Source organism: Xiphophorus maculatus, chromosome 22, assembly GCF_002775205.1.
Source record: "Xiphophorus maculatus strain JP 163 A chromosome 22, X_maculatus-5.0-male, whole genome shotgun sequence".
Classification (NCBI taxonomy): Eukaryota; Metazoa; Chordata; class Actinopteri; order Cyprinodontiformes; family Poeciliidae; genus Xiphophorus; species Xiphophorus maculatus.
In genome coordinates, this window is record NC_036464.1 from 9,937,108 (window position 1) to 9,964,828 (window position 27,721).

At 38.0% G+C, this 27,721-nt stretch overlaps 1 protein-coding gene across 1 annotated transcript in view; it reads left to right on the forward strand.

Moving 5' to 3' along the window:
- The window catches only part of mcu (mitochondrial calcium uniporter), a 65,597-nt gene that overhangs the window by 30,275 nt on the left and 7,601 nt on the right, over positions 1 to 27,721 (forward strand). The window contains exons 2-6 of the mRNA XM_005810986.3: positions 738 to 848; positions 22,169 to 22,232; positions 24,584 to 24,754; positions 25,923 to 26,027; positions 26,109 to 26,269. Of these exons, the coding sequence (XP_005811043.1) occupies positions 738 to 848; positions 22,169 to 22,232; positions 24,584 to 24,754; positions 25,923 to 26,027; positions 26,109 to 26,269 (612 nt within the window). The remainder of the gene's footprint in view (positions 1 to 737; positions 849 to 22,168; positions 22,233 to 24,583; positions 24,755 to 25,922; positions 26,028 to 26,108; positions 26,270 to 27,721) is intronic.

A 27,721-nucleotide genomic window follows, 5' to 3' on the forward strand; every position in this document is an offset into this window, starting at 1 on the left:
GTGCCAGACAAATACGTAATACTGCCCTTTTAACGAGGAAACTGGTGAAAGCTGATGGAAAGATCATTGCAGAATAATCTTAGAAAGCCAAAAGACAAGCAGTTGTTTGGCAGAAATCCAGGAGAAGTCCCATCTGAAGTTTGCCACAGGTCATGTAGTCGACACATCTAACAGGTAGACATAGTTCTGTTCAGTTGAGGTCAAAATGCAACTTTATGGCATACATCTAAAATACTATTTGGGTGGAAAACTGAACTTAATGACCCGAACTGCAGCTCCAAAGTTACATTTGAATCATTTAGATCAAAGCGTACGCATGTGTTAGGATGGCCTAATCAAAGTCTACCTCTAAATTCAGAAGAAATTTTGTGGCAAGATCTTTAATGTTCTCAAATATTCTTCAATCGCTCTGACTGAGCTGATTTACAAAGAAGAAAGGGGGGAAAAACATTCAGTTTCTAGATACAAAAAGCTGGTAGAAAAGACCAACAGCTCTTCTGCTGTAGTAAAGTGTATGACCCATTGGCTTCCACTTTACTATTATACATGACTGAATGATAGTTAATCTATCATAGAATCTCATTACAATACATTAAAATCAGTGGATGGAATGTGACAAAATGAGAGAAAGTTTGAGTGTGGATATATCAACAAGGGTCTGTGCTGGCCTCATTTTCTTTGAGCCAAAGATTTTTCCTTAACTTGACGTGTGTGTGTTTGTGTCTTTCCTTCTGCAGGAGGTGCTGCCTGCTACTTTCACCCGTCAGACTGTCAGGAGAGCTCATGGTATACGGTCAGCAGCCCACTCCACGCTCTTCACCCAGACCACCACTGCCCTGTCTCCACAGGTTAGCGTTCTGCGTGCCTCTCTGTGTGTGTTGGTAAAAGAAAGTGACATGCACAAATTGATTCCTCATTGTTTGGGTTATTGATTTCTCTGCCATTTCACAAACTCAAATGAAAATCAATATTTTATTGAGCCGTGATCAAGCTAGTGTTTGACCTATTGATGGGTGACAGTAATGACCCCCAGGAATGTCAGGCTTTTCTGAAATTTCATCATTTATTACACCTGTTGAGTCATTTTTAAGGTCAGCTGGGAAATTTCTTGATCCATTCTGAAGCCAAGATTTCAGCCTGTATTGGTTCGGAAAGCTAGCCAGATATTGAAACTAGTCTCATTCTGCCACAGAGAAGCAGTTTGTTACCATCAGCAAATGTTTAATGTTTCATCTGTTTGTGGAATGTGTTGCTGTTCATTCAGAAAAATCTCACATCAAGCAGCAGTGGGCTGCATCAATGATTAAGTATTCACTTGTAGGCTTCAGCTTGTGTTCAGTTTTGTTTTAAATGAGGAAAACATTCAGGTTATTTATATTTTTACAGGTATTCACTTACTCAGAAGTGAGATTTTTTTTTGCAGGCAAGTCTCCAGTGTGTCTGCAGATTAGCACCAAACTGTTGCAGAAGATTGGTAGCTGAGACCTTCTAACCAAACATGACAGACAGTTCTAAGATCTTCACCTTCTCACCATTACCACTTTGTCCTTCACTCCCGTGTCTTCCTCAGACCACAACTCTTATTGCTCTGTGTTGCTGTGAGTAAAGGCCGACTGGAATCCAATAAAGCATTAGGTTAAAAAGATCGGCTGAATGTTGAGTGGGTGTATTTTTTCTTATTTATTTATTTTTCCAGGAAACACACTTGGCCCACTAGCAGAACTTGCATGGGGATTAAAATTTGATGATGAGAGCAGGATATTTGTTCCTTGAGTGCTTGCAGATCTGTGGATATCTGTGCATTATCTCCTCTGACCATCAATGCAGGGTGTGTATAAACTGCTGCATTGGCAGGGAGTGGATGTTTGGTGGGTTTTGTTTGATCTGCTGCATATGTATTTATGTCATTGAGTTATGTGAAACATAAAAGGCCATTGTGGGGTTTTGCAGGGCGTTGTGGGATGCATGGTGAAAGATGAGCAGCACCTTTCTGCAGACTGTTTACACTTTGCACAGGCTCAGAAAGGACAACGTAGGAAGTATATGCATTACATCAGGTCACGGCTGTTGTAAATGATTATATTAGTAATCAAGTAATATATAGATTATTCTGACGATTAACAGATCATAAGAGTAATCTGGTATTTTTGCTTGAGTAGCTCCTTTTTAAAATAGTATTTTATTGTTCAAAGTACAATACGTTTTGAACATCACTCATGATTGAAGCATGATTTTTTTAAATGTAAAAATAGATGAGAAATAAAACATTCCACATTAACTTTTAAAAACTAAAAAGCGACAATGGAGGCGGAAGATATTAACATTGATTTATATCGATGGATATTTAACAAGCTAAAAACGGGTAAAGTTACACTAATAAAACTACAGAGAGGAAAGTCAGGTTTGGAAGTAAATAGCACTTAGCATTCATCAGCAGCTCATTGGAGGAAGTGAGGGCTTTTCACAAAACAAAAAAACATCACCTGGCAGGAACACAGTACGCTAACTAGTGAAAATAATTTAAGAAGACATTCTACTAATCCTTACAGCTAGGGATGCAAACATTCAATTGACTTACAGCTAACTGTTGAGTAATGGTTTGTTAAATTACAATCAGTAACAGTCGATGAACTAATAACGCACACTTAGACTTTATTTCAGTGTTGTAGTTTGGCCGCCATCCAGCAGAGGGCGCCACTTGTCATCCTTAAGCTGAGGTGTTGGAAGAGAAAAAAAGATGGCGGAGAGTGAAACAGTCCAAGGAGATTCTACTGTGTGATGCAAAATGCCCTATAGGCAGTTCTGTTTAGAAATATAAACACTCGACAGGCTCAAGCAGTTTCTGTCCAATCTGTGGACAGAAACTGAATATATCTGTTGATGGAGGATTAAGTGTTTTATTCTTTTTATCTTTTTCTCTTCTATCCAGCAACCTAAGAGGTTCTTAGGTTATATTTTATAATATCAAATATTATAAAATATAATATTTTATAAGTTAATAATGTGAGTATTATACTGACTGTTTATTCAGTCAGTAAAATACAGCTGAAAATGTATATAAAAATATGTGCTTTCGTAAAATTATATTATGAAAAATGAGCCCAATTCGTATTATGGAAAAATGGTCAATCCCCCTTGATAAAAGAGGAAACTTGGAATTTTAAGAAAAATGGCTGCTTATCATTTAATCATTTGTCAATTGATAAGTACAATCGTCTCTTTAGATTAATTTATTAACCAATAACTTGCGCCCTTAGTTACAGCCCTAAATTACATACATTGTTGGATAGTAAAAAGGTGTCTGCTGTGGACTCTTGGCCTTATTCACAAGGGGAAGAAGCAACACAGCTGATGGTGAGTTTCTCTGTTGTCCCAAGTGTGTCTCCTTGTGCCGTGTATCCTCCTGAGGGAGCTGTTTGTGCAGAGGGCAAGGACTGAAGGGAGGGAGGGAGGAGACATGCGAGACTCAGCAGGGTGGGTCTGCATTGCCAGGTCCTCATGCCTCAGTTGGGTACAGCTAAAGATGATACTGTCATAACAGGATTAACTGGAGGAAGCAGATATGCTGTATGCAAGCTTTGTATGCATAATAAAGTGACTCTAAACCCATCTGCCAATATGTGTTCTGCGCTGTTCAGTCTTTTTTTTTATATTGCAGCCTCTCCTTCATATCTCTCCTCCGTTCTCCTGCATTGCTGCAGTACGGTACACTCGTCTCCTCCTTGCCAAAGCTGGCACTCCCTCCTTTTCTCCCTCCCACTGTCCCTGTTTTAGCATCCGTCGGTTTAACTGCAGCCTCCCGCGGGGTTCCTATGGGTCACGGCCGCGTTCGCCCTCACGCACGCAGGGCCAGCCTCTGCAGCGCCGCAGTTCTTGGATAAACCTTTCGATGCGTCTGCAGCTCAGCTCCTTGTGAAGAAGAGCGGTGACAGTTGTCAAATCTCAAAGTGGCGGAAGGACGAGAGAGAAATCTCAATGAGGAAGAAACAGAGATGTTTGTTCCTCGCTGGAGCTGAGCCATGTTGCTATCGTGCAGGAGCGTTGGAGCTGAAGTTCGCTCCGAAGAGGAGATGGTCAGTATTGAAGCTGACAAAGATGGAGTATGAAGAACATGTAAATCTTTGGAGGAAAAAAATGCATTATTCCCCCATTTAGGCATTTGTTGTTCTACACTACAAAAACACAAAATCTTAACACATATTTTGGTCTAGTTTCTAGTGCAAATATCTTAGTACACTTGAAATAAGACAAGCTAACATGATGTAAGAGCTTTTTTAAGTCAATAACTCCATATTAATGAAAAAGTACTAGTTATAAGTGAAATAATCTACCAGTGGAACAAAACATTTGAACTTGTAATATGGAAAACATTGTTCAGTTCCACTGGCAGATTATTTAACTTAAAACTAGTACTTTTTCAACAATAGAAAGGAATTATTAACTTAAAAATAGCTCCTCTAATGTGCTGAAAAGATACTTGAAAGTTGGTCTTGTAATAATAATAATACCACAAATTATCATCGCCCACCCCTAATGGTTGACTGTGAACACTACGACTCCAGCATCTTTCAGTTAAATAGCCTTCAACCTTTGTTGTTTCTTAATATCTAAGTAATTTTCTTTTCATCCCAGAGTGACAGTTTAGGTCAAACACAAGAGACACAAGTTTGACTGGAAAAACTGTATTTTCATTGTAAAAATTAATCTGACCTTGAACTCCAGACCTGAACTGTCAATAGAGTCTGAACTCGACGACCAACTTTATCAATTCTGTGAAAAAATTTCCAGCCAAATTTATACCCGAAGCTTATCGATCGCAACACATTAATTGTAAATGTAATTTTGAATTTGTCATGTTTAAAAAAAAAAAGATTATCAAGAAGGTTTTCTGTTTATATTATTATTTTTTAAAATCCACTTTGGCAATGATTTTCTCTCCTAGCCTTAAGTGATGTTTCAAGTATTTGCTGGTGAGCTGCTGGTTTGTGGTTAAGTTGAAATATTTCAAGATGGTTCTCCTCCTTTTTGCACAAGAACATCTGGAAAACACACCCTCCGCAGGCCTAAATACTGGAGAGCGAAGGACAGATGTTAAGCAGATTGTTTAGCCCTTGTGTAAAAGCACAAAATGTTTGACTAATGAGTCAACAACCCAGCAGCTCTAATTAACGTCTTTTACTGTAAATCCTTTCTTTGTGGAGTATTTCAGGAGAAAGAACTGCAGATTAAAATCTGATGGTTCTGATCGTTGGATAAAATAAATGCCTGACATTGACCTGCTATCCCACATGCAACAAGCCTCCCGTCTGTCAAACTTTTGTTTCAGAGGATATGAATTTATCAAGCATCTCCTCGCCTGTTTCAAACCCTTTTCGCTCCTTTTATGGGTTTCTGTCTGAGAGTGCTTGTGTAGTGACATTTATTTGGATCGTAAACAGCCCAAGTATGTAATTTATCTCCCAAACAGCGACACTGTCTTACTGAATCTCATTTTGCTTTATTTGTTTGGGTTCTAAAATCACCAAACCTGAGCTATTAACCTATTTATATGAAGGAGAAAAACCTCTGTAGCACTCTGGGAAACTTGACCTTAATAATTAAAGAAAAATGTTTCTCATTAATTTTCTGTATTATGCCATTTGGTAAACTGCTTTGGACGTTCTTATGTTTTATCAGATGATAAGAACCAAGCCCCAAAAAATGCAGCTCACATCTGCTTGGTTCTGCTTTTATGATTTCTAAACTTTCAGTTTCAGCAAATGAATCCAGGGCGCGCAGACAGTCTTACTGAGCTTTAATTAACTCAGTGCCTAATTAGGAAGTCGGTTCATTCTCATGTAATTGCCTGTTTTTAGTGACAGCGCTCAGTGAGTCATTGCTGCTGTTATCAGATTTTCAGGTGGCAGCTGTCAGCAGACGGGACAAAAGTTGAGAGAGCCGGAGTTTGAAGGTTTGAAGGTTTCATGTCAGTGTAGCGCTGACTCAAACTGTCAGCTGAAGGTAAATAAAAACAGAAACTTCAACTCACATCTTCAGGACTGCTTCCAGGCTAAATGATCTCATGAAGGATCTGATTTACTACACATTTTTTTTAATTGAAGCTTAATATTTTTGCATTTTCTGTCCTGCCAGAGCTCCATGTACTTGAAGAAAGGTATTGATCTATGCTGCCTAACCTTTCATTGATTAACAAAACAAGCAAACAACATGAACAAAAGCTGGGTTGATCTAGTTTATGTAAATTTCCGGTGCCTAGAACATCAGAGAGAAATTGATTTTCCGTAGGTGAGGGAATTTAAAAAATGAGGAGAGCTGCCATGAGAAGTTCTGAATATTGGATATGAAGGCCTGGTGATTAAATCCGTGAGCATCACCATAATGGAATCGCATTCTGTTTTAATGAAAAATGGAATGCGGTTAATTATTTTTTAAAGCATAATGAGTCGATGCCGCTTGGTAGTAAAGATTGGAGCTGATGCTGAAAATAAACCTGTAAACATGTTAGCAGATATACAGAAACACAACAGGAGATCTCACCAGGGCTCCTACTCACCCAGGAGTAATCTGGAGTTAAAATTCAAGATTTATTTCAGTATAGAAAACAAAATAACAATATGGAGATGTTTTAGATATCATATTGTCTTTTGTTGTCCCTTCTGCTCTTTCCTTTGTCACTACCACTCTTAATTCCTTTGTTTCCTTCCTTCTTGCCTACCCTCTTCTCTTTTCTCACATATCAGCAATTTAGTCTTTCTTCACTGTCCTTTCTTTTGTTCCTTGTTTCCTTTCTTCCTTTCCTGTCTTGTGTCTGCCTCGTTCTTTCCTCCTTGTGTTTTTCTTACTTCCTACATCATGACATTTAATTAGTTGTTCCTTCCTTGTCTTCCCTCCTTCCTACTTTGTGGCCTTCTGTTTAATTATTTTATAAAAATAAACCCTTTCACACCAATTCTTTTAAAGAACATCCAATTTGTAAAAGAAAAGTATGAATAACAAAGTTTAAAACCTTCTCATTTCCGATGCACCCTTCAAATAGCAGAAAATATCAAACTATCTTGAGAAGATGCATTATTATCTGTAAAATCCTATCACATAAAAAAAGAAAGGAAAATAAAACACCAAAATGATCTGTGTATCAACCCACTAGGTTGACTTTAGGCTTTGTGACCAATTTTTAGCCTCTGGTTTGTGTAAAACTTTGACCTTTTTTTTTTACTCTGTTACACTTTCGTACAAAGAATATAAGAAAATCTATGAAGATCTATGAAGGAAACTTTTTCAATCCTTTCTGGCCTGAGTGGTAATTATTTTTCTTAGCAGCAATGGCGTTTTTACTCTGTATCTGAGAAGCAGCAGCTGTAAAACAAGAATTTATCTCTTGCCAAAAAACAAATATAATATCTGATTTCTTAGGTTAGCGATCAGTATGGCTAAAATAAGGCACTATTTTTGTGCATTTCCTTGAGAATGTCAATACTTGAACTTTGAGATTTCTGAAAGACCATTTTGTTTCATCACAGACAGAAGTTAAAAGCTCAGATAGCAGATAACCTTCCTGTTCTGAAAGTTTTGCTCTCTCTTGCTCCCTCACAGCCTGAATGAACTGTAGATCTGTCTTACCTCCAACTTCACTATTAAACACCTAATACTGAAAAAGGCTAACTAACTGAGTCTTTTTTCCTCAGTTATAATATCCAAACTGAAGAGCGTTGCTGTCAGTGTGACGTAGTTGCTCTTACGTAACATTAAAAGCCATTGCTTTGCTGAACGTCTTAATGAGAAATGTGACAATAATAAAACAGCCGAAATTTGAAAAGTTCTGTACTGTAGTTTCAGGAAGTATTTGCGGATGTAATTTGGTGGCATCAAATGATTTCTTTTATCCCAGTTAACACCAGTCATCAGCCAGGGGTCATCCGGTGTCAGGGAGGCTGCTAGGGGTGACCCTTACAAATACTCACACTGAGACTCCTAAACCTCCACTTACTGTGATAATAGCTCTCAAATTAAGTCTCAGTGCACATTACCGTCCTGTGGTGCAGCTCCGTGTTTTCTGAGTGCCCCAAATTGTCTCTGAGAAGCGAGTAAAGCTGCAAGGCTTCATCCCTAGTGGGAAAGGTGATGGGAAGTATTGGGCGCCCTTGTCCAAGTTCATTTGCCAGCATGCAAGCTGGACCAAATCCTTCTGTGACGGATGGAGGACAGTGAGGGAGAGAACAATAGCAGCATGGGGTCAAGCGGTGGAGGAGGCCCTTGAGAATGATGGAGAAAGAAATCACATTGAAATGGGAAGGTATTGAGGAGGAAGGTTAGGACACTGGGCAGCATACTGATGCTGAGGATTACGATGAGAATGAGGACAGAAAGATACAGAGGCTGTTTTTGTCGGAGTATTAAGGAGGCTGTCTGGCTTACTTTGATGTTGGTTCAAAGTGCCACAAATGGGTGAATTTGAGGCAACTGCAGTTAGGCAGTATCTGATCTGGTAATGCTTTATGAAATTAGGCATGGCCTGGTGTAAGATTCTCATGGTAAGAGTTAAAATATCCCAGAAAATTTAAAACGATAAAAAGTACAAACCTTATTTTCTTGAGTAGCAAAGCAAAAGTCCTATTACTGCCAAAGTCTGACAAATATATTGGTTACTATGATTATAAAAGCATTTATTTATTGGTTGCTTTATTTTGATACATAGTTAAAATGTACAGTATGTATCCATATTCAAAGTTGAAATAAATTAATGAATTAGTTAGAAGGAGAAAACAAGGCAGTCCAGAGCAAAGCCAGAAGTTGCCAAAGAGTGATACTTTTAAATTTTGCAAGCTGACCTTATGTATTATTGTACAACACAATACCTGTACGAAGTAGCAAAGTCTGCAGCTCAAAATTTACTTCAAGAGATTTAAAAGCTCTCCATTTGCCTGTAACTTATTATAATGGGTAATGGCTACTTGTGAAGAAAGCCTACAAATATTTTTGCCGCATGCAGAAGGATGTAATTTCTAGTCCTGCTCTGCCATGTTTTGTTACACCGATGTGCACAGGCTTACTATAGTCTTTAACCACATTTTAATCTCACATAGGGACTCACAAATGGTTATATATCTATGGTAAAATTTTCTGATTCCATAAGCATAATGAGTATTAAAATGTCAACATTAGACAAGTTATTTTAAAATAAAAATACATAAATAATTAATGGAGATGTGGTGAAAAAGCAACATAACCAGTCAGGATGCAGCAGAACGCTGTGAATTCTACCCCATTGATTCCAGTTTACACGCACAATTCAAAATCACCACCAAAGCAACATGTATACTGCAAAGACAATTAATAAATTCTCTATATTGAAAAACGTGCATTTGCATGACATGTTTTCTATACCCCATCAAACATGGAAAAATAGAAAGCCAACACTAAATAGCAGCTTTGGTGTCTGTACTGTGAACAATTTGACTGCTTCCAAACAGCCAAATGGCTTTTTTCTTCAGAGCACAATGACAGTGTAGTGAAAATTTTTTTCAGCCACCTGACTGACTGTGAAGCCAACTGGAAGGAGAGGGTCACTCTGACACTTTTTCTGGCATTTTATTAAAAGGCCTCTAAAGCGTAGAAATGGTATTACGTAATATTTATTTGGTTTTGAAGCCATAACGTTTTAAAACCTTGCTGTACCTGCATGCCGATTACCGACTCATCCTTCGGGGACATTATTTGACCTGTCTCAGTGCTGTCAGTTTTGTGAACTCTGTGTTTGGCGTGACTCCCAGAGCTGTCAAAGTCCTGGTCATCATGTTGGGTCCAGAGTACTGGTCCGCCCCCAGAGCCGTCTTCCATCTGGTGGCCGGACAGCACGGTAATTTGGCCGCTGTGACTTTTCCTCCTGCTGCTCTGCAGGTGTGCAGAATAACCGGAGCTTCACAGGGACCTGACTTATTTCTGCAAACTGCCCAAAGTGTGTATGAAGGCATGCTGCTCATCACGTGGCCCCGTTTCACAGAGCCTGTGAATGTTTGATGTTTGTTGTGAGGAGCCTGGAGTGTTGCGTTTGCTGGCAACAGCCTGAAAAATAATCCTAGACTTAGATTCTTTTTATGAACACACAAAATTATCTTCTCTAAGAGAGATTTATGGTGAGTAAGCAGCATTTGAGTGTTAAGCACAAAAGTACATATCACAATAGCACTCATCGATTTATTGCTTCAGCATTTTAACAACTAAAGAAAAGTATTTGGGGAGTAAACACTGTCGCTAAATGAAAGTTATTTTTGAAGGAGACCTATTATTCGAAATGTACGATTTTTATGTTTTTGTACTTCCATTTGGTTCTCAGCTGCTTCTAAAATCAGCTTAAAAAAACTCACCCATGGCATGAACCATTTCAAAACTCTCCCCGATTGTTGAGTCACCCAGTGCAGTTACCTAGTAACCTCAGCCAAGTCCAGCCGGTTACATAGCAATCCAAGCAGAAGTACAGCACGTTTGGTCAGCTGGTTTTACCGCTGCATACTATGTACAATAGCTGCTGGAAAAGACGAATATTTTGTTGTTGACTTACTATTCAGACTTACTATTGCTGTATTCTTGCTGCTTGTGCATAAAGCTCAAATTCTGTTTTTCAAAGATGTAGAGTCGTATAATTGTGCATCTGTTTGCAGCCATTTTCACATGTGAGTGTACACCTTCAATTGGTGGGCGGCACTTTAAATCCAAACTGCAGCAGCTATTTGGATTTAAAGTGACAAGACACCCTAAAACAGCTCAGTCTAAAAGAAGCTCAAACCAAGCAGAACTGAGTGGACTAAAATTTCATTATAGAAGATTGATTTTATGCAGAAAATGTAACGGTCGTGTTTTTTATATGCCACAGAGCTATCCTAACCTCACCTTTAAGTTTTATGGCTAACTGAAGACTGTTGGTATCGATGCTAACATGAAGAGATCTGTGCTTGAATGCCTCCTGTATGAATCAGATGTTGTCCAATTCCCTTCAACTCCTTGTGCAGTGTCTGCTCAACTACAAGCCTTTCATTATGCCAGTGCTTCAACACGTGCCCATGCTGTGTGTAGCTCACAGAGATGCTGAGCATAACGTGTCGACTCCCTGACTCAGCCAAGCGAGCAAGACTCTGAGTTCAGTTTTCCAGACTTTTGGATGCACTAATGAAGCCAGATAGCCAGTGAGTTGGCTCTGACTTGGCTGGAAATTAGATGTGAGCTTTAGTTTTTATAAATTATTTCATTTTATAGGACTTGTAATAAAAAATGAGGGCTAGAGAAAGAGGGGGAGAAGATTCCTCTCAATTTATTCCCAGGCTCTGCTGCATAAATAACAGATGCTACTTTAGGAGGAAGTCACAATAATCTGTGAGATACTGTACAAAGCCCTGAATGTCACCTCCTTACAGACAGGGAAAGTCGCATGTTGTTGTAGTTTAACCCTCCTTTGTGTGAGAACAACAACCTTGTGAATCCGCTGTGTTTGTGACTTGAATTTTGTCTGCTTGACACGTTAATGTGTCAGATAATTCTCCTAAATCCATAGAGGATATATTTTCCCAAAATATGCCAGGGAAAATTAAAAAGCTTTTTGGTTTTGATTTTTTGTAGGGTTTTATCTATTCATCCATTGTCTTCAGCTTATCCTTAATAGCTGTCACCTTACTTAACACAAATAGCAGATCAGCCAATAATATGGCAGCAACTCAATATATTTAGGGATCTTGATGTGGAGGAAACGAGTTTCTGAAATTTGAAAGAAATGTGATTTTTAGGTGACTTTCGATGTCACATGGTTGTTGGTGTCAGACGGGTTGATGAGTGTTAAAGCTGATCTGCTGGGATTTTTATGCACAACCTTCTCTGAGACAACTTTTCACTGAGAAAAATCTGAGAAATATTTTTATTCAGCAAAGTCCCTCGTCTGATAGTTTTATAGGTTTTATAGGCTGTTTTTTTTCCTCCTCATTTCACAGTTAACAGTTCGATATTTGAAGTGGAAAATTCCATGTCCATGTTGATACCCTATGATCTGTGAAAAATCACTTAGCACATTGTTTCTTGCCTTTTTCATTATGTGAAGAGTTTGTGCTTCTGTTGAGGTACGTCACATATCTTGAGATTACAGGAAAATGGTTTAAAAAAAAACAGTAAAAAAAAGAATAGCGATAAATAAAAGTCTGCATTTCCTCTGGGAGATTCATTTGATGGATCAAGTTATAGAAGAAATATTTTTCAGTTTGATTCAGTGTGGGAGCTCAACTCCAAGGAGAGTGAGCTGAAGGTTGCCTGTACACGGATTAAAAAAAGAAGAAGAAGGCGTTAAATATAAGAAAACAAAGCAATGAAAGTTGCTACAGACTGCTTCAGGAAAACAACTATATCACTGAGTCCTAAAAAGCAATATCTGAAGTTTTACAACAGAAATTAAACCCGATGTGTACAAACCTGAAAAATGTCTCAAGCTGAAGTGAAATGCTTTAAGAACTCAGAATTAGATCTTAACAGCCAAATGTTGAAACCTCTTTTGCAGACAAATAACCATAAATTGTACCTGAACATAACATAATGCAAATATTTCTTTCCAATCCCATTGAAAAGCTCAAAATCAGTCCTTTACAGTGTAACAGAGGTGTTATTTCTATGCAGAAGTGATTTTTAAAATATATATGACACAATGAATATTTAAGGCACATAAATACGCACTCATTGCCCACAGGCTTGTGCTTTGCAAGAAACTGATCTATAGAAATTTGTATGTAATTGGCACGAGATGACAGTTCTGATTGATGGTTCACACAGAAACCTTGCAGTTTTCTCCCCATTTCACATGGCTACTTTCCATCTTTGTTTACTTCTGCAGAAGCATGTAGTTGCAACACATTGTGGTTTTGAGACCATTTTCAAGTAATATAATGGTAATGGCATAATATTGTAAGTACATATTCTCTAAAACACCAATAAGCTTATATTTCTAGCAAACAGACTGCTTCAGAAAAACAACTATATCATTGTGAATCCTCCAAAGCGGTATCTGAAGTTTTACAATAGATATTAATCCTGGTATACATACCTGAGAAACATTTAACACTGGAACTGGGAGACATTTTAAATGTCCAAAATAAATAAATAAAACAAACGAAAAATAAAATGCATGCTGAAGTCTCCAACAAAATTGCCCTTCAAAATTTTTAGTCTCTAGTTGAGACCAATTCACAAGACGGGAGCTTTTTTCATCTAGTCTTTAGTAAAGAGAGAGATGCATGGGAAAAACAAAAATGCAAATGGAAATTAAGCTTGTTTTAATTTATAATATGATTAATTGATTTATTGCTTATTGTGGCTGGCTTAGAAATAATATTTCAGTAGTGTGTCCGTGTAGCAGTATTGATTTATCTGGAATACTTGTGAAACAAAGGAGCCACAGTCCCCCACCTTTTCACGCTTCTGTTTCCAGATCAACCCTGTTGCTTATCGACGAGGTCAGGGTTGGTGTGTTTATCATTCATTTGAAAACAGGACTACCTTTGGATGCATTCAATAAATACTGATGAGGTCACTTTTCCTTCAAAAAAGAGAAAAATTGAAGAAGAGAAATAATGAGAGAAAAATGGTTTGCTTCTCAGCTGAACATTGCGTTACTGAAATTAACACGGAAACAAGCAGCTAGTGCCATCTGGTGTATGAGCTTTCAAACAAGGTCTTACTGTGCCTGCAGACTGACCACACAAAAGCACACATGCAATAAATGCATTATGTGCAAATATGTACACATCATTTATGCAAACACAGTTTTCAATAATTAAGCTGCTCTTATTTCAGAGGCGATCCAGCGTGTGCAGATGCTGCTTCTTGGCACGATTCAGTCCTTGGATGCGCCGCCCTGCAGAGCAGCGTGCCACACGGCTGCCTGTCTTCTAATCACAGGCGGTAAAACCTGCACTGCTTATTAATAATGCATCATGTTCCAGTGTTGTTAGTCCCAATGAGGAGTGTGTAAATGTGTGCTGGAAGGATGGCTATTACACTGCAACTGGCCCATATGTCGAGAAACAGATTCATCCAAAGTTGAGATCTTATCCCATGGATTAGGCAGGCCATGAGTCGGAATTAATTAATCAAAGCTTGTTCTCGAGCCTGAAAGGCAATTTATTGAAACGCTTTGAAAGATTAAGCAGGAATTATTTATATCTTGCTGTGACGGGGGTCGGGTTTCTGACGGCTTCATTGGGGGAAAGTTGTTTTCAAGTCTGCATTGCAGTGGAGCGAACAGATTAGTGGGTGCTTTCACAGGGCACGGCGTGCTCCGTCACGGTTTCCCTCACACGGCGCGTGAACGGAGATTACTTAGCGGCGAGGCTTTCAAAGAATGACACTGCACATTTTACATCTGCTAATGGCTTTTACAAGGCAAGCAACACAATCTGTAGAAAAGGCAGAGATTTCTCGTTACATAAGCTCATCACCGCCGAGGCGCTAGAAACAGCGGCGTGTATGTTATCGTTCTTTTTTTTCTGCAAATCCTGAGTGGCTACCTTCTCTCTCTCTCTGTGTGTGTGTGTTCATTTCTCTGTATTTAAGAGAAAATGGAGAATGTGTGCGAGTGTACAGATAACTGAGAGCCTTGGAGTACACACAGGTATGCTTTTAGAGCTTTAAAGAAAAGGCACATGTTTTGAAGAAGAAGAGAAACCCATATAGTGGAATTAAATTTAGAATTTATTTAGGTGTAAGCCTCACAAATAATTGCATCAATAATAGTTTAAAAATGTATCAGAATTTGACGAAATACAGATTTTTAAAAAGGATACTGAATAAAATAAAACACATCCAGCTCTACTGGTGCTGATAACGTCACAAGAGGCACAAAAATCAAGCTGATTAACTGGCATTGAGAATTGTTTCTGCAAAGATTTAGTTGCATTTAAATGCAAATAATTCAGCCTCGGATGTTTTAGCCAGTGTTTAACTCCAGTGACTGCTGAAGCCACGATGGATACGGCGGTGGATTGTCGACCTGAAATGCGTAGTAATGACGATCATCTTGAGAACTTCACCTATTAATATTTCATTACATTTTTTTATTTGATTTTTTTTTATTCATATTTTCCACTCGGGATATTACTAAGATCTTTCATGATGAAATCTCTCCATTCCAGTCTGTATTGTTCTTTTTTGCACCCTTGAAAGATTAGAGTTTGTTTTCTGTCATTTTCAAATGTGGAAAAGATAAGATTCTGAATTTAATGGATTTTTTTTTACATTAATCTATAGTTGAATAATATGTGAAATCTTTAATGTGTAAAATTGAAGTTTCTGTTTGTTTGAGTCACTCACAGGACCTACATAAAAATTCACAAATATTCAAAAATAAAAATCATAACTTATTCATACAGCACTCAAAAAATAACAAAAGCTGAGTAAGGTGCTAAACAAAAGTTCTCTAGACATTCAAATCAAGATTTTCATAAAATCTTGCTAACTTGGTTAGCCAGTTCATGACACTAATATTTTTTGGAGAAATTTCAAAAATAAGAGAATCAAAAATCATAAACTGTCCTAAACAGTTTGAAGTGCAGAGCAGTTTATTGCAGATTTCTGAAAGTATTATAGATTTTGTGAAGTTTCTGGGTTGAATTTACAATTTTGGATAGTGACTTTAAAATTAGGCTGTTTGTGCATTACAGAAGAAAAGATCAGAAGAGGTTTAAATGTGTTGCAGTCAGCAGTCTCCTAATATGCTGTAAAAGAATCGTAAAGCCAGAAAGACAGCAAGCCAAAAACATGGACCTTTTAGTGGGTTAATGAAAGAGTTTCCCGTGGCTCCGAGTAAGACAGTTGACTCAGTGCATTTTCTATTTAATAGCTCATAAACCTCCTTTGTCATCCCTGATGAAGCACAAAAGTCCACAAAGTGTAGTCAGTGGGGTCTCAGCTGACGGCACTGATACTCTTCATGTTTTATTCATTAGTTTACTTTATCTCAGAAAGCAGGTTCTTCTGAAATGTTTTCCTTCCCTTTTTGAGTGACTTTGTGACATTGGCACTTCTGGTGTAACTAATTACTTTATGAATGAAGATCAGTGTTTGGCAATAATTTTAAAGCTTACAAATATTTATATGTAGTTTGTCACAGTTTATTATTATTATTATTATTATTATTTTCTATTTATTATTTAAAATTCTGTCACACAAGAGATTTAAAAGTAGTGGAAGATTTTTTTCTGTGCTTTGTAACCAGGTGGTGTTAGCTAGCCCAACTAGCAACACAAGGAAGTTAAAAAATGTTACTTCAGTATAGAATACTTTAACAAAAGTGCAGGTTGTCAAGCTAAAATCAGTCTTCTTAATGCCCAAGGCCAACATTTTATAGCTTAGACTCATAGAGTAACTTAATTTTTTCAGGATGAAAGTCATAGTATTTTTAAAACATGATGTCGCTACACCCCTTGTTTGTTCTTTCTACTGTGGCATGCATGGAGTGCTTGTTTGATGCTCTCCTCTGATAAATGCTCTCCTAACTTTCAACTGTCTTCAGATGTGAGATGATATATTTGACATACATTTTATTTTTTGTGCAAATTGTTCTTTATAGGTGTTTCCTAGCGACAGCTCAGTGCAGCGTGTTACCACAGAGATGAAAGCAGTCGTGCAGTTTAGAGACCGCGGTTTCTGCCACTCAGCCTCAAGGGCACCATGAAGTGGGAGTTATGTCAGCAACATTATTTCTCAATATTGGTGTCTGTTCAGCACTTACCCAGATCCAACGTATAAGCTCTGCTTGGCACCTATTATTTAGTTGGAGCTAAAAGGATAGATGTGGGGAAGAGGCTTTGAAACTGCAGTGTAATTATGTGTTGAGATCCCTGCATGGAAACAAAACTGGAACGATGAAAGGTCAGTGCTGTCTTGACTCGTCAGCCAGCATTGGGTTTAACATAAAATATCATCTCATATCAACCCAGCTAAATCTCCCTTTTTTAAAATATATAATAATTGATAATGCTACTGAGAATGTTGCATTAATAGAGTTAGTAAAGTTTTTTGTTTTTCTTTCTAAATCATTACAATGAGAAGAAGAAATGATGGAATTAATTCACTTTAACTAACAATATTTATATTATAAATATAAATTAAGCATTTCTGTGTTTTGTTCCTTTACAAGATAAGAGTATCTATCTAGAGGCTTTAAATTAGTGTTCCTGTTTCTCCAAGGTTTAAACATGAGTTGACAGGGAAGAGACAAGAAAACATCCTAATAATTTATCCTAAATCATTAGGATGTAAAGTAAATGCTTGTTCGTCCTAATAATTCAGAAAAGGCTTTCAGAAAATATCTACTGGCCCAAATTCACCCATATAGTGAGTGCTATAAGTAAAAAGTTTAAAACAACTAGAAGTGTGACAAACGAGGCAGCATGAGTTTATCCTATCGCACACAGTGAATACAAGGAACATAAATAAGTCTTCAAAGCTCAATGTTGAAGATACACATCAAAGACGGGCATCTTGACATCGCCATATTTTCTCAACAACCATCAGATATGGGATACAGAGGATTTCATCTATATTTATAGCATGATGAATAATTGTATTCAGCTAAAAATGTATTTGTTCTAATAGATTTTGTTTCTGCAACTAAAAAACTAGACTTTTGACTCGTAATTTTGCACATCTTTTAAACATGCTTTCAACGCCTTACCTTAAGTGGATAGCACGAGATGAACCATCACTGTGAAGAGCCTTTTTTAAAAATTCTGCCTAAAACTTCATTCTCAACATTGCACATCTGATATCCTTAAAAGCAGCTGAAAACATTAAAGGTAAAAGAAATAAACTGCAATGCAAAGCGGCTACAATCTGCTGTTGAAAAAGCTTCACTTCCCATTCAAAAAGCTTCTTCACTCCAGTATTCAAGTGCTTTGGCTTACCTTGACCTGCAGACTTGGCATCCATGCCAACAAATCCACTCAGTAAAAACTGCACCAAAGGTAAAATTGTAACTTTAAGTTTGGTGTCAGAGTGGGAGATTATTGACAGTCAGGCTGAGCTAAGTCTCAACCCTTAAAGACCTTAAAAATCACTAAGCTGCCATATAAAATCATCTTGTTGCTAGGGATACAAAATCCAAACAGCTGCATGAATTTATCAGTTTACTGGTGTCAACGTAGGGCTCTGCTTTAAGGTCTAAAGCAGGATCGGATCTTGATGTGTCCTGTATTGTGCTAATATTGTCCAATCAAAGCCTAGACTTGACTTTACATCCTTTCAGTGCAAAGCTATGGCATATGAAAGCATCATATAAATAACCCAGTTTCATTAATTTTCCTCAAATCTGCTGCCAACAGTTTTTTTGTTGTTTTGAATACGACCGTGCCGGAGGAGGAGGAAACTAATAAATCTTGCATATATCCCCACATGCATAATCACAACTGAAATGAGAACAAGAATGTGATTATGGTGCTGCGAATTCACTCGACAAATGGAAACGGTTACACATACAGTAGGGGAGGTCTTGTAAACACACAGAGCTGCAGCTCTTTCTCTCTGTGAGACTGTGTGTCAGCAGCGTTCCTCCGTCTGTCTGCAGCATAATGGCACTTGGTCGTGTATGAAAAGGGGATTGATCCTCGCTGCAGAGCGCTGTCATGTCTCTGGTTCGTCTCTAGCTAACACAAGAGCCGTTTTGATCACCATCTTCTTCCTGTTTTTGAAGCACAATGTGATGGGCTTGTAGTTGATTTCATACAGGAGTTTATTATTGTAAACTGAGGAAAGCGCTCCGATATAAGTGAGAGCCCGGGTGAAGCGCAATGCAGATGAGATATGATGGAGGAGCAGTAAAGGGAACATCAGGATTCAGTGCAAGTTAGTCTGGGATGCGGGGAAGGGAGGGTGAATTCGAGGGGCAACCCCCCCTTTGAAAGGCGAGGGATTCCTTTGCTGCAGTGATCAGCAGCCTCCCCATCTCTCCCTCTGCCTCCTTCTCTCCTTCCCTCCAGTTCCTCATCCCCCTCTCTTCTATTTCACAAAGTGGAGTCACGTTTCAGAGAGGAGGGATTGTGTGCTGCAGGGTACAGTATGAGCAGCACATGGTTAGAAACGTAAGCACACTCGTGACTCACACCTCTCTTCTCCATCCTCCTTTTATCCTCACACTTTCCTCCTCCTGTCCTTCCTCGCCTCTTTCATTTCTCCAGCTCATCAGACCATCACCTCTACTGAAGGCTGTTTCTTTGTTTCGCCTCGGCAGTGAGAGATTGATTCCAAGGCTGCTGTGCTGTTGACTGCTGCCTCACTGTTAAATATTTCAGGCTGCGTTTCAGTGGCTGCGTGTCTGGGGAGAGGGTGAGGATCTTGCTCAGCCTCTCCCCAACCACAACTGACAAACAGCCCGGCAAACAGACGGGCCGGCACACTAGTGTGCTTCTGTGCCAGCGGCGCTCGCGCACGGCTACATGTCACTGCACAGACACCCAGTCGGGCTGCATTTGCGTACGATTTTCATGTTTCTGTGGCGAGTCAGGGCTGCGTGGGAGGTTTGACTGCGAAATCTTCAAACAGGAGAAACTAATGAATGAGGAAAGCAGAGCTGGACGGCTCTCTGTAGATGGTGCAGTTATTCCAGACTGGCCAAAAGCAATTTCTCAGCATGTCATTCGATCAGCAACCTAATCACTGTTTGGGCTCCACTTGGTGCTATGGGATGACAATAGGTATTCTCATTTACAATACCAACACAGAGAGCTGCTGAGGCAATTGCTTTCACAAATGTGGAGGGTCTTCTTTATTCTTTTCAAAAGGAAGAATAAAAACAGGACAGTACTGATGCGTTGAATGAGTGACGTTTTGACAGCAGTTAGTCTTTTGAAATGTAAGACTCACCTGTAATTTAGTGACTCGTCAGCGCTGGCTTTGTCCATTTGGATTAACGATCGATGGGGGTGGGCATTTATTGTATCGTTCATCATGATAACTGTCTTATAGTTTAATTTATCGTCACAATAATGTTTTAAGTCCCCCTTACACGCTGACCGCTACAAAATGTTCAGCCATATAAAGCTCTGGAAAAAAATAAGAGCCCACTGCACTGAAGCCCATTGAGAAGCTCCTTGTTATTCCACCAAATATTGATGTCTGAACTCTTCCTGAGTTAAAACATTAGTATTGGTGTTTCTAAATGAATATGAACTTGTTTTCTTTGCATTATTTGAGGTATGAAAGCACTGTGTCGTATTCATTATTTTGACCATTTCTCATTTTCAGCAAATAAAAACTAAATATTTGCTTGGCTTTTCAGAGACATGTTGTCAGTAGTACACAGAATAAAATAATAATGTTCATTTTATTCAAACATATACCTATAGAAATTAAAATCAAAAAAATTGATTATTTTTAAGTGGTCTCTTAATTTTTCCAGAGGTGTATTGTGAAATGTTTTATTGCTACTTTTGTGAAAATTGATATAGAAATTACAGATGTCTCTAGAAAACTAATTCCTTAAATGTTTGAAATCTTAAAAACGAACAAAAATCCTCATATTTCCATGTCTATACATCTTCTGGAAGATTATTAACATTAAAAGAATTATGAATGAGGTTATTTGAAGGAAAAAACACTGAAGAAAAATGAGTTCCAATGTAGCAGAGAGGTTCCTTTATCTTGAAATATTTTGAAATCCATTTTTTAGCAATGAAATAATTTTGGATCTTCAAAGTTCTATGCTTCGTAGGACTCAGAGATGTCTGTGTAATTCCCGCCATGCAGCGAAACAGGAAAGATGCCCAGGAGCGTAAACAGTTTGTGGATTGGCTGCGTGTTTCAGGTGGATGCTGGGTTTAGCGGTTATCCCACTGCAGGATCTCTCCCCGACTGCTGTTTGCTGTAAGAGCTCGCACACAAATACGCTGCTCTGCTCCGAGATATTTTTACTCTTTGTGGTCATAAAGGTGAAGCCCTGAGAGCCCTAAATGTCTGCTGCTGTGGTTCACCTCCACGAGGGACTGCATGCATGTTGTAAATCTAATATTAAAACACAGTAGCCTGCTGTTGTAGACACTATGTACACACAGTGAGTGAGAAAGAGATGGAAATCTGCTTGAAAGCAATGCCTTAAAGATGTTAAATGGCGGGTTAACGAACGGTTAATCATAAAGAGCAGTTTGACAGGGAAGCATATGTGTGCATGACTTTAATCAGGGAGGTTTTGCTTCCCAGAGTTCTTTTGCTTTATTAGATTTTATTGTGAGACACTTTTGTGCCGTAATTTTTAGAAATTAGGAGTCGTGACAGTCGCGTGTCACTCCGGGTTTTACATCTAAACTTGTGACAGGATGCTTTTAACTTAAAACATCTGCAGCATCATTTGTGAGGGAGATCACATCAGGTTGTGCACAAAAAACAACAGGGACTTTCTCGCAATCCCCTCATGTTTTCATCTTTCTCTCCAATTTGTAACAAAAACACAGAATTCATATGCTGCGTTTTAGTGGCCTTGCTTTTTGTTTTTTTTTTCTTTCTTTTTTCCAAGTGGTTATTTCTATTGGAGTAATTACAAGAGATACCAGGAGCTTAGCTGTATTTTCTTTCATTATGCATGACTGTGTACATTGTTTGTGTGAAAATGAAGCTGCAGATGTGTCCATTAATCTTCCTTCCTTGGGTGGAGCTCTGGTTTGCACAAACTGGATGCTGTTTTGTAAAGTAAAACCAGAGGGACGGATAGTTAGAGTAATATATTAATAGAGTTTATGCAGTCTGGAATTTAATTCAGTCAGTCTTATAATATCTGTATATACTGGGTATAGAAAAACAGACTAGAGGAGGGTTTGTATTTTCTGAAGGTTGTTCCTTCTGTCCATTTAACCATTTACTGTTTAATTCTTTCACCCATTCCTCTCAATTTATCCCTCTATCCCAGGGGTCAGCAAACGTTTCAAAGAGCCATTTTTGACTCCACTGCTACAAAATAAAACTCATTTCGAGCCACAAAAACGATTTTTAAATAGGTTTATTATTAAAGCTAGCAAATCAAGCTGCAGCATGTGTAGTGAAAAGTGGAAAATAGTGGCCACATCATCCAGCAACATATTTGGTTACTCTCAGGATCAGCGTGTTAGATGAGAGTATTGTGTTAAAAATGTTCTTTCTCTCTCTCTCCTGTCTGCAGGTTTGGAAGAGCGCCCCCTCATGGCCTGGGCAGAGACTGTTTTGTTCCTCCGCTGCTCCACAGGGTAAGCCCTCTTTTGAGCCACATCATGATGTTCCCTTTAAGCCAAAACTCCCAACTAATTGCCTTCCCTTCCCATTCCGAGACAAAAAAGAAGTGGACCAAAGCAAAGTTATGCATTAATCAGACTGCAGAGGCTCATTTGGAGTTAGCAGCCAGTGGATTATTAATGTGGATTTTGCTCTCAGGAATCACCTTTTTGGTTGGCAGAAAGAAAGAGGCAGCAGCACTGCAGAACAGGAGGATTTGGTTTTAAATTTAAATAGGGCTTAAATAGCTGTGGGATTGGAGCAGAGATGAGCACAAGATTCCCCCCACACTTCAAACGGTGAATCTGTGATGGCAGGATAAAGGAGGACAAAAGGGAACGGGTGCAAGCGAGGAGCAACCCATCTATTCCCCTGCAATAAAGTGAAATGAAACGTCTATACGTCTGTTCCTTTGAGCGCCTGTTCAAAAGAGAGAATCCCCCTGAAAGCAGCTGGCAGCTGATGATCCTTCACCTCGGTGTGGGATTGAGCAGAGAAAGTGCTGATTCACTGCAGCACTCCGGACCGTCTCCTCTCCGGGCTCTGCCTTGATTCATGGATCTGTCATTGGAGACCATTCAGTATGATAATGGTACAAGCTGCGCTGGCTCTTTATAACCACAGTTTGGTTATGGACCAATAGAGTTGTGTTATTGAGATAATTACTATGCAAGAAGGAGCTTCTGGGGAGCTGTTTGGGCAAAATTAACCATTCTTACAGCAGTGTTTAAAAACGACATGTGCAGATAAAACTAACAGCAGGCAGAATCAAAATAATTGAACTTGAAAATAGTGTTTCGGGACCGCTGTGTTAGTCTCTTTTGTCTTCCTTTTGAGTTTTTTTGCTGCTGTGGGAATCTGCTGGGAACGATGATGGCACTGCGATGCGTACCTGAATGGCATTTTGATCTCACAAGAGCCTCATCTAGAGATATAAATAGACCTTTCTGTGAGAATAAAAACCAAGTGCAGTTGGCGTCAAGATGTTGACTGCAACTCTCTGTTTTCATTAGTGTAGGCCTTGTTTTCACAAATCAGCAGTACGTCCATGTGGTTTATATTATGTAGATTCAACTTCACTAGAAAATTACATACGAAAGGTTTCTGTATAGGACCAAATGTAACTGAAATGAAATATTAACAAAAAGGCTATTTCAGTAATTCAGTTTTCAATACACTTTGCTACACAATCTTCTACATTCTTTCCTGTAATTAAACTTTCCATTAAAATCCTTGGATAAAGCTCTTTGTGAACTTTTTTTTATGTTTATTTTCTTGATTAGAAATTCAGTGTTTATCGGTCCTAATCTTAAAATTTTCTTAGACTACTGCTGTTTCTATTTGCTATTCGCCGTAATTATCAAAATGAAAAGAAATGAAGGCTTGAAATGTGTAATAAATCTACATTCGAGTTTTGCTTGTTTAACTGAGTAACGAAGATAAATTGACCTTTAAATGAACTTGTAATTTATTGAGCTCAGCATGAAAATTACAAATAGCTTTTACATCAATCAGTGTTATTGATAGTAGTCCGATTCTATTAGAGTCAGAAGTAAATTTCTAGTTCTACTACAAATATGTGACATGCAATTTCCTTTTTATGTTTTAGGCAGATGAGGCATTTTTCTCTCTGGTGCCAAACGCTGCTAACCTTGGTGTAACGCTGTGATCTGCAACTAACAAAAGCAGATCACCAAACCATACTCTAGTTATCTTACTGAGTATTTTGTTTTGTCTAGTTTCTATAATAAATATCTTAAAACATTTGCAATAAGACTAATCTAACTTATAAGGAATATCAACCAAATATAGGAGTTTGTTTGAAGTGAATAATTCCCTAATATTGATCCACTGGAAGATTTTTTTCGCTTATAACAAGACACTTTTCCCATATTATAAGTGAAAAAATCTGCCAGTGAAACAAGAAAATAAAAAAATCTATATTAAGGAATTATTGACGTAAAACAACCTCCTACATCTTGCTGAAAAGTTACTTGGAAGTTAGTTTTGTCTTATTTCAAGCAACAAAACTAGAAACTAGACAGAGATTTTGTGTTTTTCCAGGGTGCAGTTTGTATTTAACTGTTTTATGTATAAATTAAAATATCTTTTTCTGACCTCTAATTAAGTACTATAGGTGTCCACCCTGTACTTTAAGTCAGTTTTTTTTTTTAATCAACTTTTAGGACTTGATCAAGCCTGATTCCAACGGGTTCACAAATGTTCAATCATTTTTTATTGTAAATTCTTTGGTAAATTTTTCTCATTAGTTCTATGAGTATTTGTGGCATTTCCCTAATCCCTCTTCCTTGTTATGCTCTCTCAGAGGTGACGGTGGTGTATCAGAATGGTCTGCCTGTGATCTCGGTCAGTTTGCCGTCCAGGAGGGAGCGCTGCCAGTTCACCCTGAAGCCTCTGAGCGACTGTGTGGGCGTTTTCCTGCAGCAGCTGCAGGCGGAGGACAGAGGCATCGACCGTGTGGCCATCTACTCCATGGGTAAGAACCACTGCTGTCAATCAATTGAGAAATTAATCAGATTAATCACGCAATAGCTCTGTGATTAATCAAGAGTAATCACTATGCCTAACTTTGAAAAGTTGAAATGTAAGAATCAGCATTTTAAAAATATTTGAGAAAATGTTTTATTGTCTCAAACCAAACATCTCAGTTTTCCAGGTTTTCATATCCAGGAAGTTTTGAAAGAAGCCATTTTGTTTCAGACACAGTTTATAAATGATAACTAGAAATTGGTTGGTCTTAGGTGGTAAAATAAATCACAGTTGAGGGTCCATCATGGTGTTTTGTTTTTTCTTAAGGATTTTTTGCCACTAGAGAACATTTTTTTACAATAATCTGTCAGGAAGGGGGCAGAGAAAACAGGGGTGAAGACATGCAGCAAAGGAGCCATGGACAGGATTTGAACTTGAGCCGTCCAGTCTAACCAGTCTGACTCTCCTCATTCATCTTTTCACTCCGATTTGCGACTCTGTATTGTTAAACGCAGTACAAAACCGTGTAATGTGCTAAGCGACCTTTTACAGGAGAAAGACTTTTTGGTCAAAATAGGGAATGTGATCAATCTGCATTAAACACATCAAACTTTTTAAATTAACCACATGTGTTAATGCCTTAACAGTAACTGTATTTACATTGACCATGCAATTGTGCAGTTTGATATATTGAAAATAAAATTGCTTAATCGAGATATGGCAATTGAAAAAAAAAACTTTACAAAAGTTTTGCCGCTATGATGCGGTGGTTTTTTGACCTTATCGAAACAGTGTGATCTTAATTGAGATTTTTATTTATTGGAAACACCGCAATTGCAAAATTGTATTCCGGAAGGCCAATAATGCCATAATTAAATAATATTTTTGACATTAGCAGAACATTGACAAAGTTTTGTGCATATTTGTAATAGAAACAAAGTTGTTGACACCCCAAGAACACACCAGACTAAATAAACTAGAACATCCTATTTATATTGGATTCTTTCAAAAAAAGAAATACATTTATTGTTTATTTGTATTAAAAATTCATATTAGACATTCATATATCCAAATGCTACATATTTCACCCTCTCAGTCAGATTTAACAGACCTGATTTTCCAGAGTGGGGAGACTTACCGAAGCTGTTTCTCACTATTTTATCTTTTTTGTTCAGACGGAGCGAGGATCGCCTCCTCCACTGGCATAGACATCCTGTTGATGGATGACTTTAAGCTCGTCATCAACGACACCACTCATATTGTGCGACCACCAAGGAGAGGTTCGGACCAACAGAGAGAGAAGGATCTCGTTGAGTCTTTGGATCACGACTGAACTCGTGTTTATGTATTTGTTTGAGCAGAGATCCTGCCCCACGAGGAGGCCGAGAGGCTAAATGACGTCAAGTTTCTGGTGCAGCAGCTCTACACCACACTGCGCATCGAGGAGCACCAGCTCAGCAAAGAGCGGGAGCTGATTGGACGACTGGAGGACCTCAACTCTCAGCTGCGCCCCCTAGAGAAGGTTCATTAAAAGCTTTTGACAGTTAGTGGTAGAAACCCCAGAAAACACTGCGAGTTATAGAAAGGTCAGTTTCGTGCCATTAATCTATGGAGATGAGGGAGCTGAGTTAAGCTGGTCTTGTTGTCGTCTTCCTCGTTCATCGTAATGAGAAAATTAATTTGTGTGACCGAAACAAAACAGCTAATCTCATGATAATTAAGCCTTAATCCGGTACATAAATTTCAAAAGAACAGTTGTATGATGTAATATTTTTCCATTGTAACTCCTTAATGGGATTGTTTGAATTATTGCAGTTCTGCCAAAAATTCAAAATACTTTTTCATATACAAAAGCTCTGGAAAAAAATAAGAGCCAACTGCACTGAACCCCATGGAAAAGCTCATGGTCATTCCACCAAATATTGATTTCTGAGTTAAAACAATAGTATTGTTGTTTCTAAATGAATATGAACTTGTTTTCTTTGCATTATTTGAGGTCTGAAAGCGCTGCATCTGAACATTTCTCATTTTCTGCAAATAAATACTAAAGTTTTGCTTGGAATCTCTTGAGACATGTCAGTAGTTTGTAGAATAAAAGAGCAATGTTCAATTTACTCAAACATATACCTATAAAAAGTAAAATCAGTAAAACTGATCATTTTAAGTGGTCTCTTATATTTTTCCAGAGTTGCAGCAAAAAAGCAGCAATGCAAATAAAGCTGACTCTTTCAGCGTTTCATACAAAGCTGCAAACTATTGGAACAACCTACTTTGTATAAAAAGACAGAAATTAATGAAAATAAGAAAATTGTTAGAATGAAATGCCTATAATGCAACAATCTGATAAACAGTTAATTACTAAATGAAATTATTTAGCAGCTTCCTAGTCATAGCAACCACTATAAGTCCTTTACCTTTTGTCACATTCACCAAGCTGCACACACAGCTACGTGTCGGGTCTAAAATATTTATAAAATGCCTAATTAGTCAGCAATTGAATCAGCTCCAAGTCTCTCACAGCGGTGCATCATGAATCTATTTTGTCTGTCAGCTTTACCAATCAAAGTGTGTGTGCAGTTTTTGTGGTGCTCAGAATGAACCGTCGCATAATTAGAAAATGAAATATTTGTAAAAGAAAACAAATTTACATGAATGAATGTTGTTAATAATAAACAAATAAATATACAATCAATTCTTTATTAATGATCTTTCTTGAAATGCAGCACTTTTGATCCTCCATATTTTGAGATATTATTTTATCAATCAAATCAATGACGTTTTTATCTGTTTACTGCCTAATTATGTCAATCAGTCCCTCTACTTTGTTGTGAATTATCGTGAAAATTCACACAAAATCAACAAATCCCTTAATTCTTTTCACACAAATACATAACTGCGAGTTTATTGCAGATTTTTGGCAAAAATTTTGAAAAATATTGGATCCAAGAGACTATTTATGCCCACCTGTTTAATA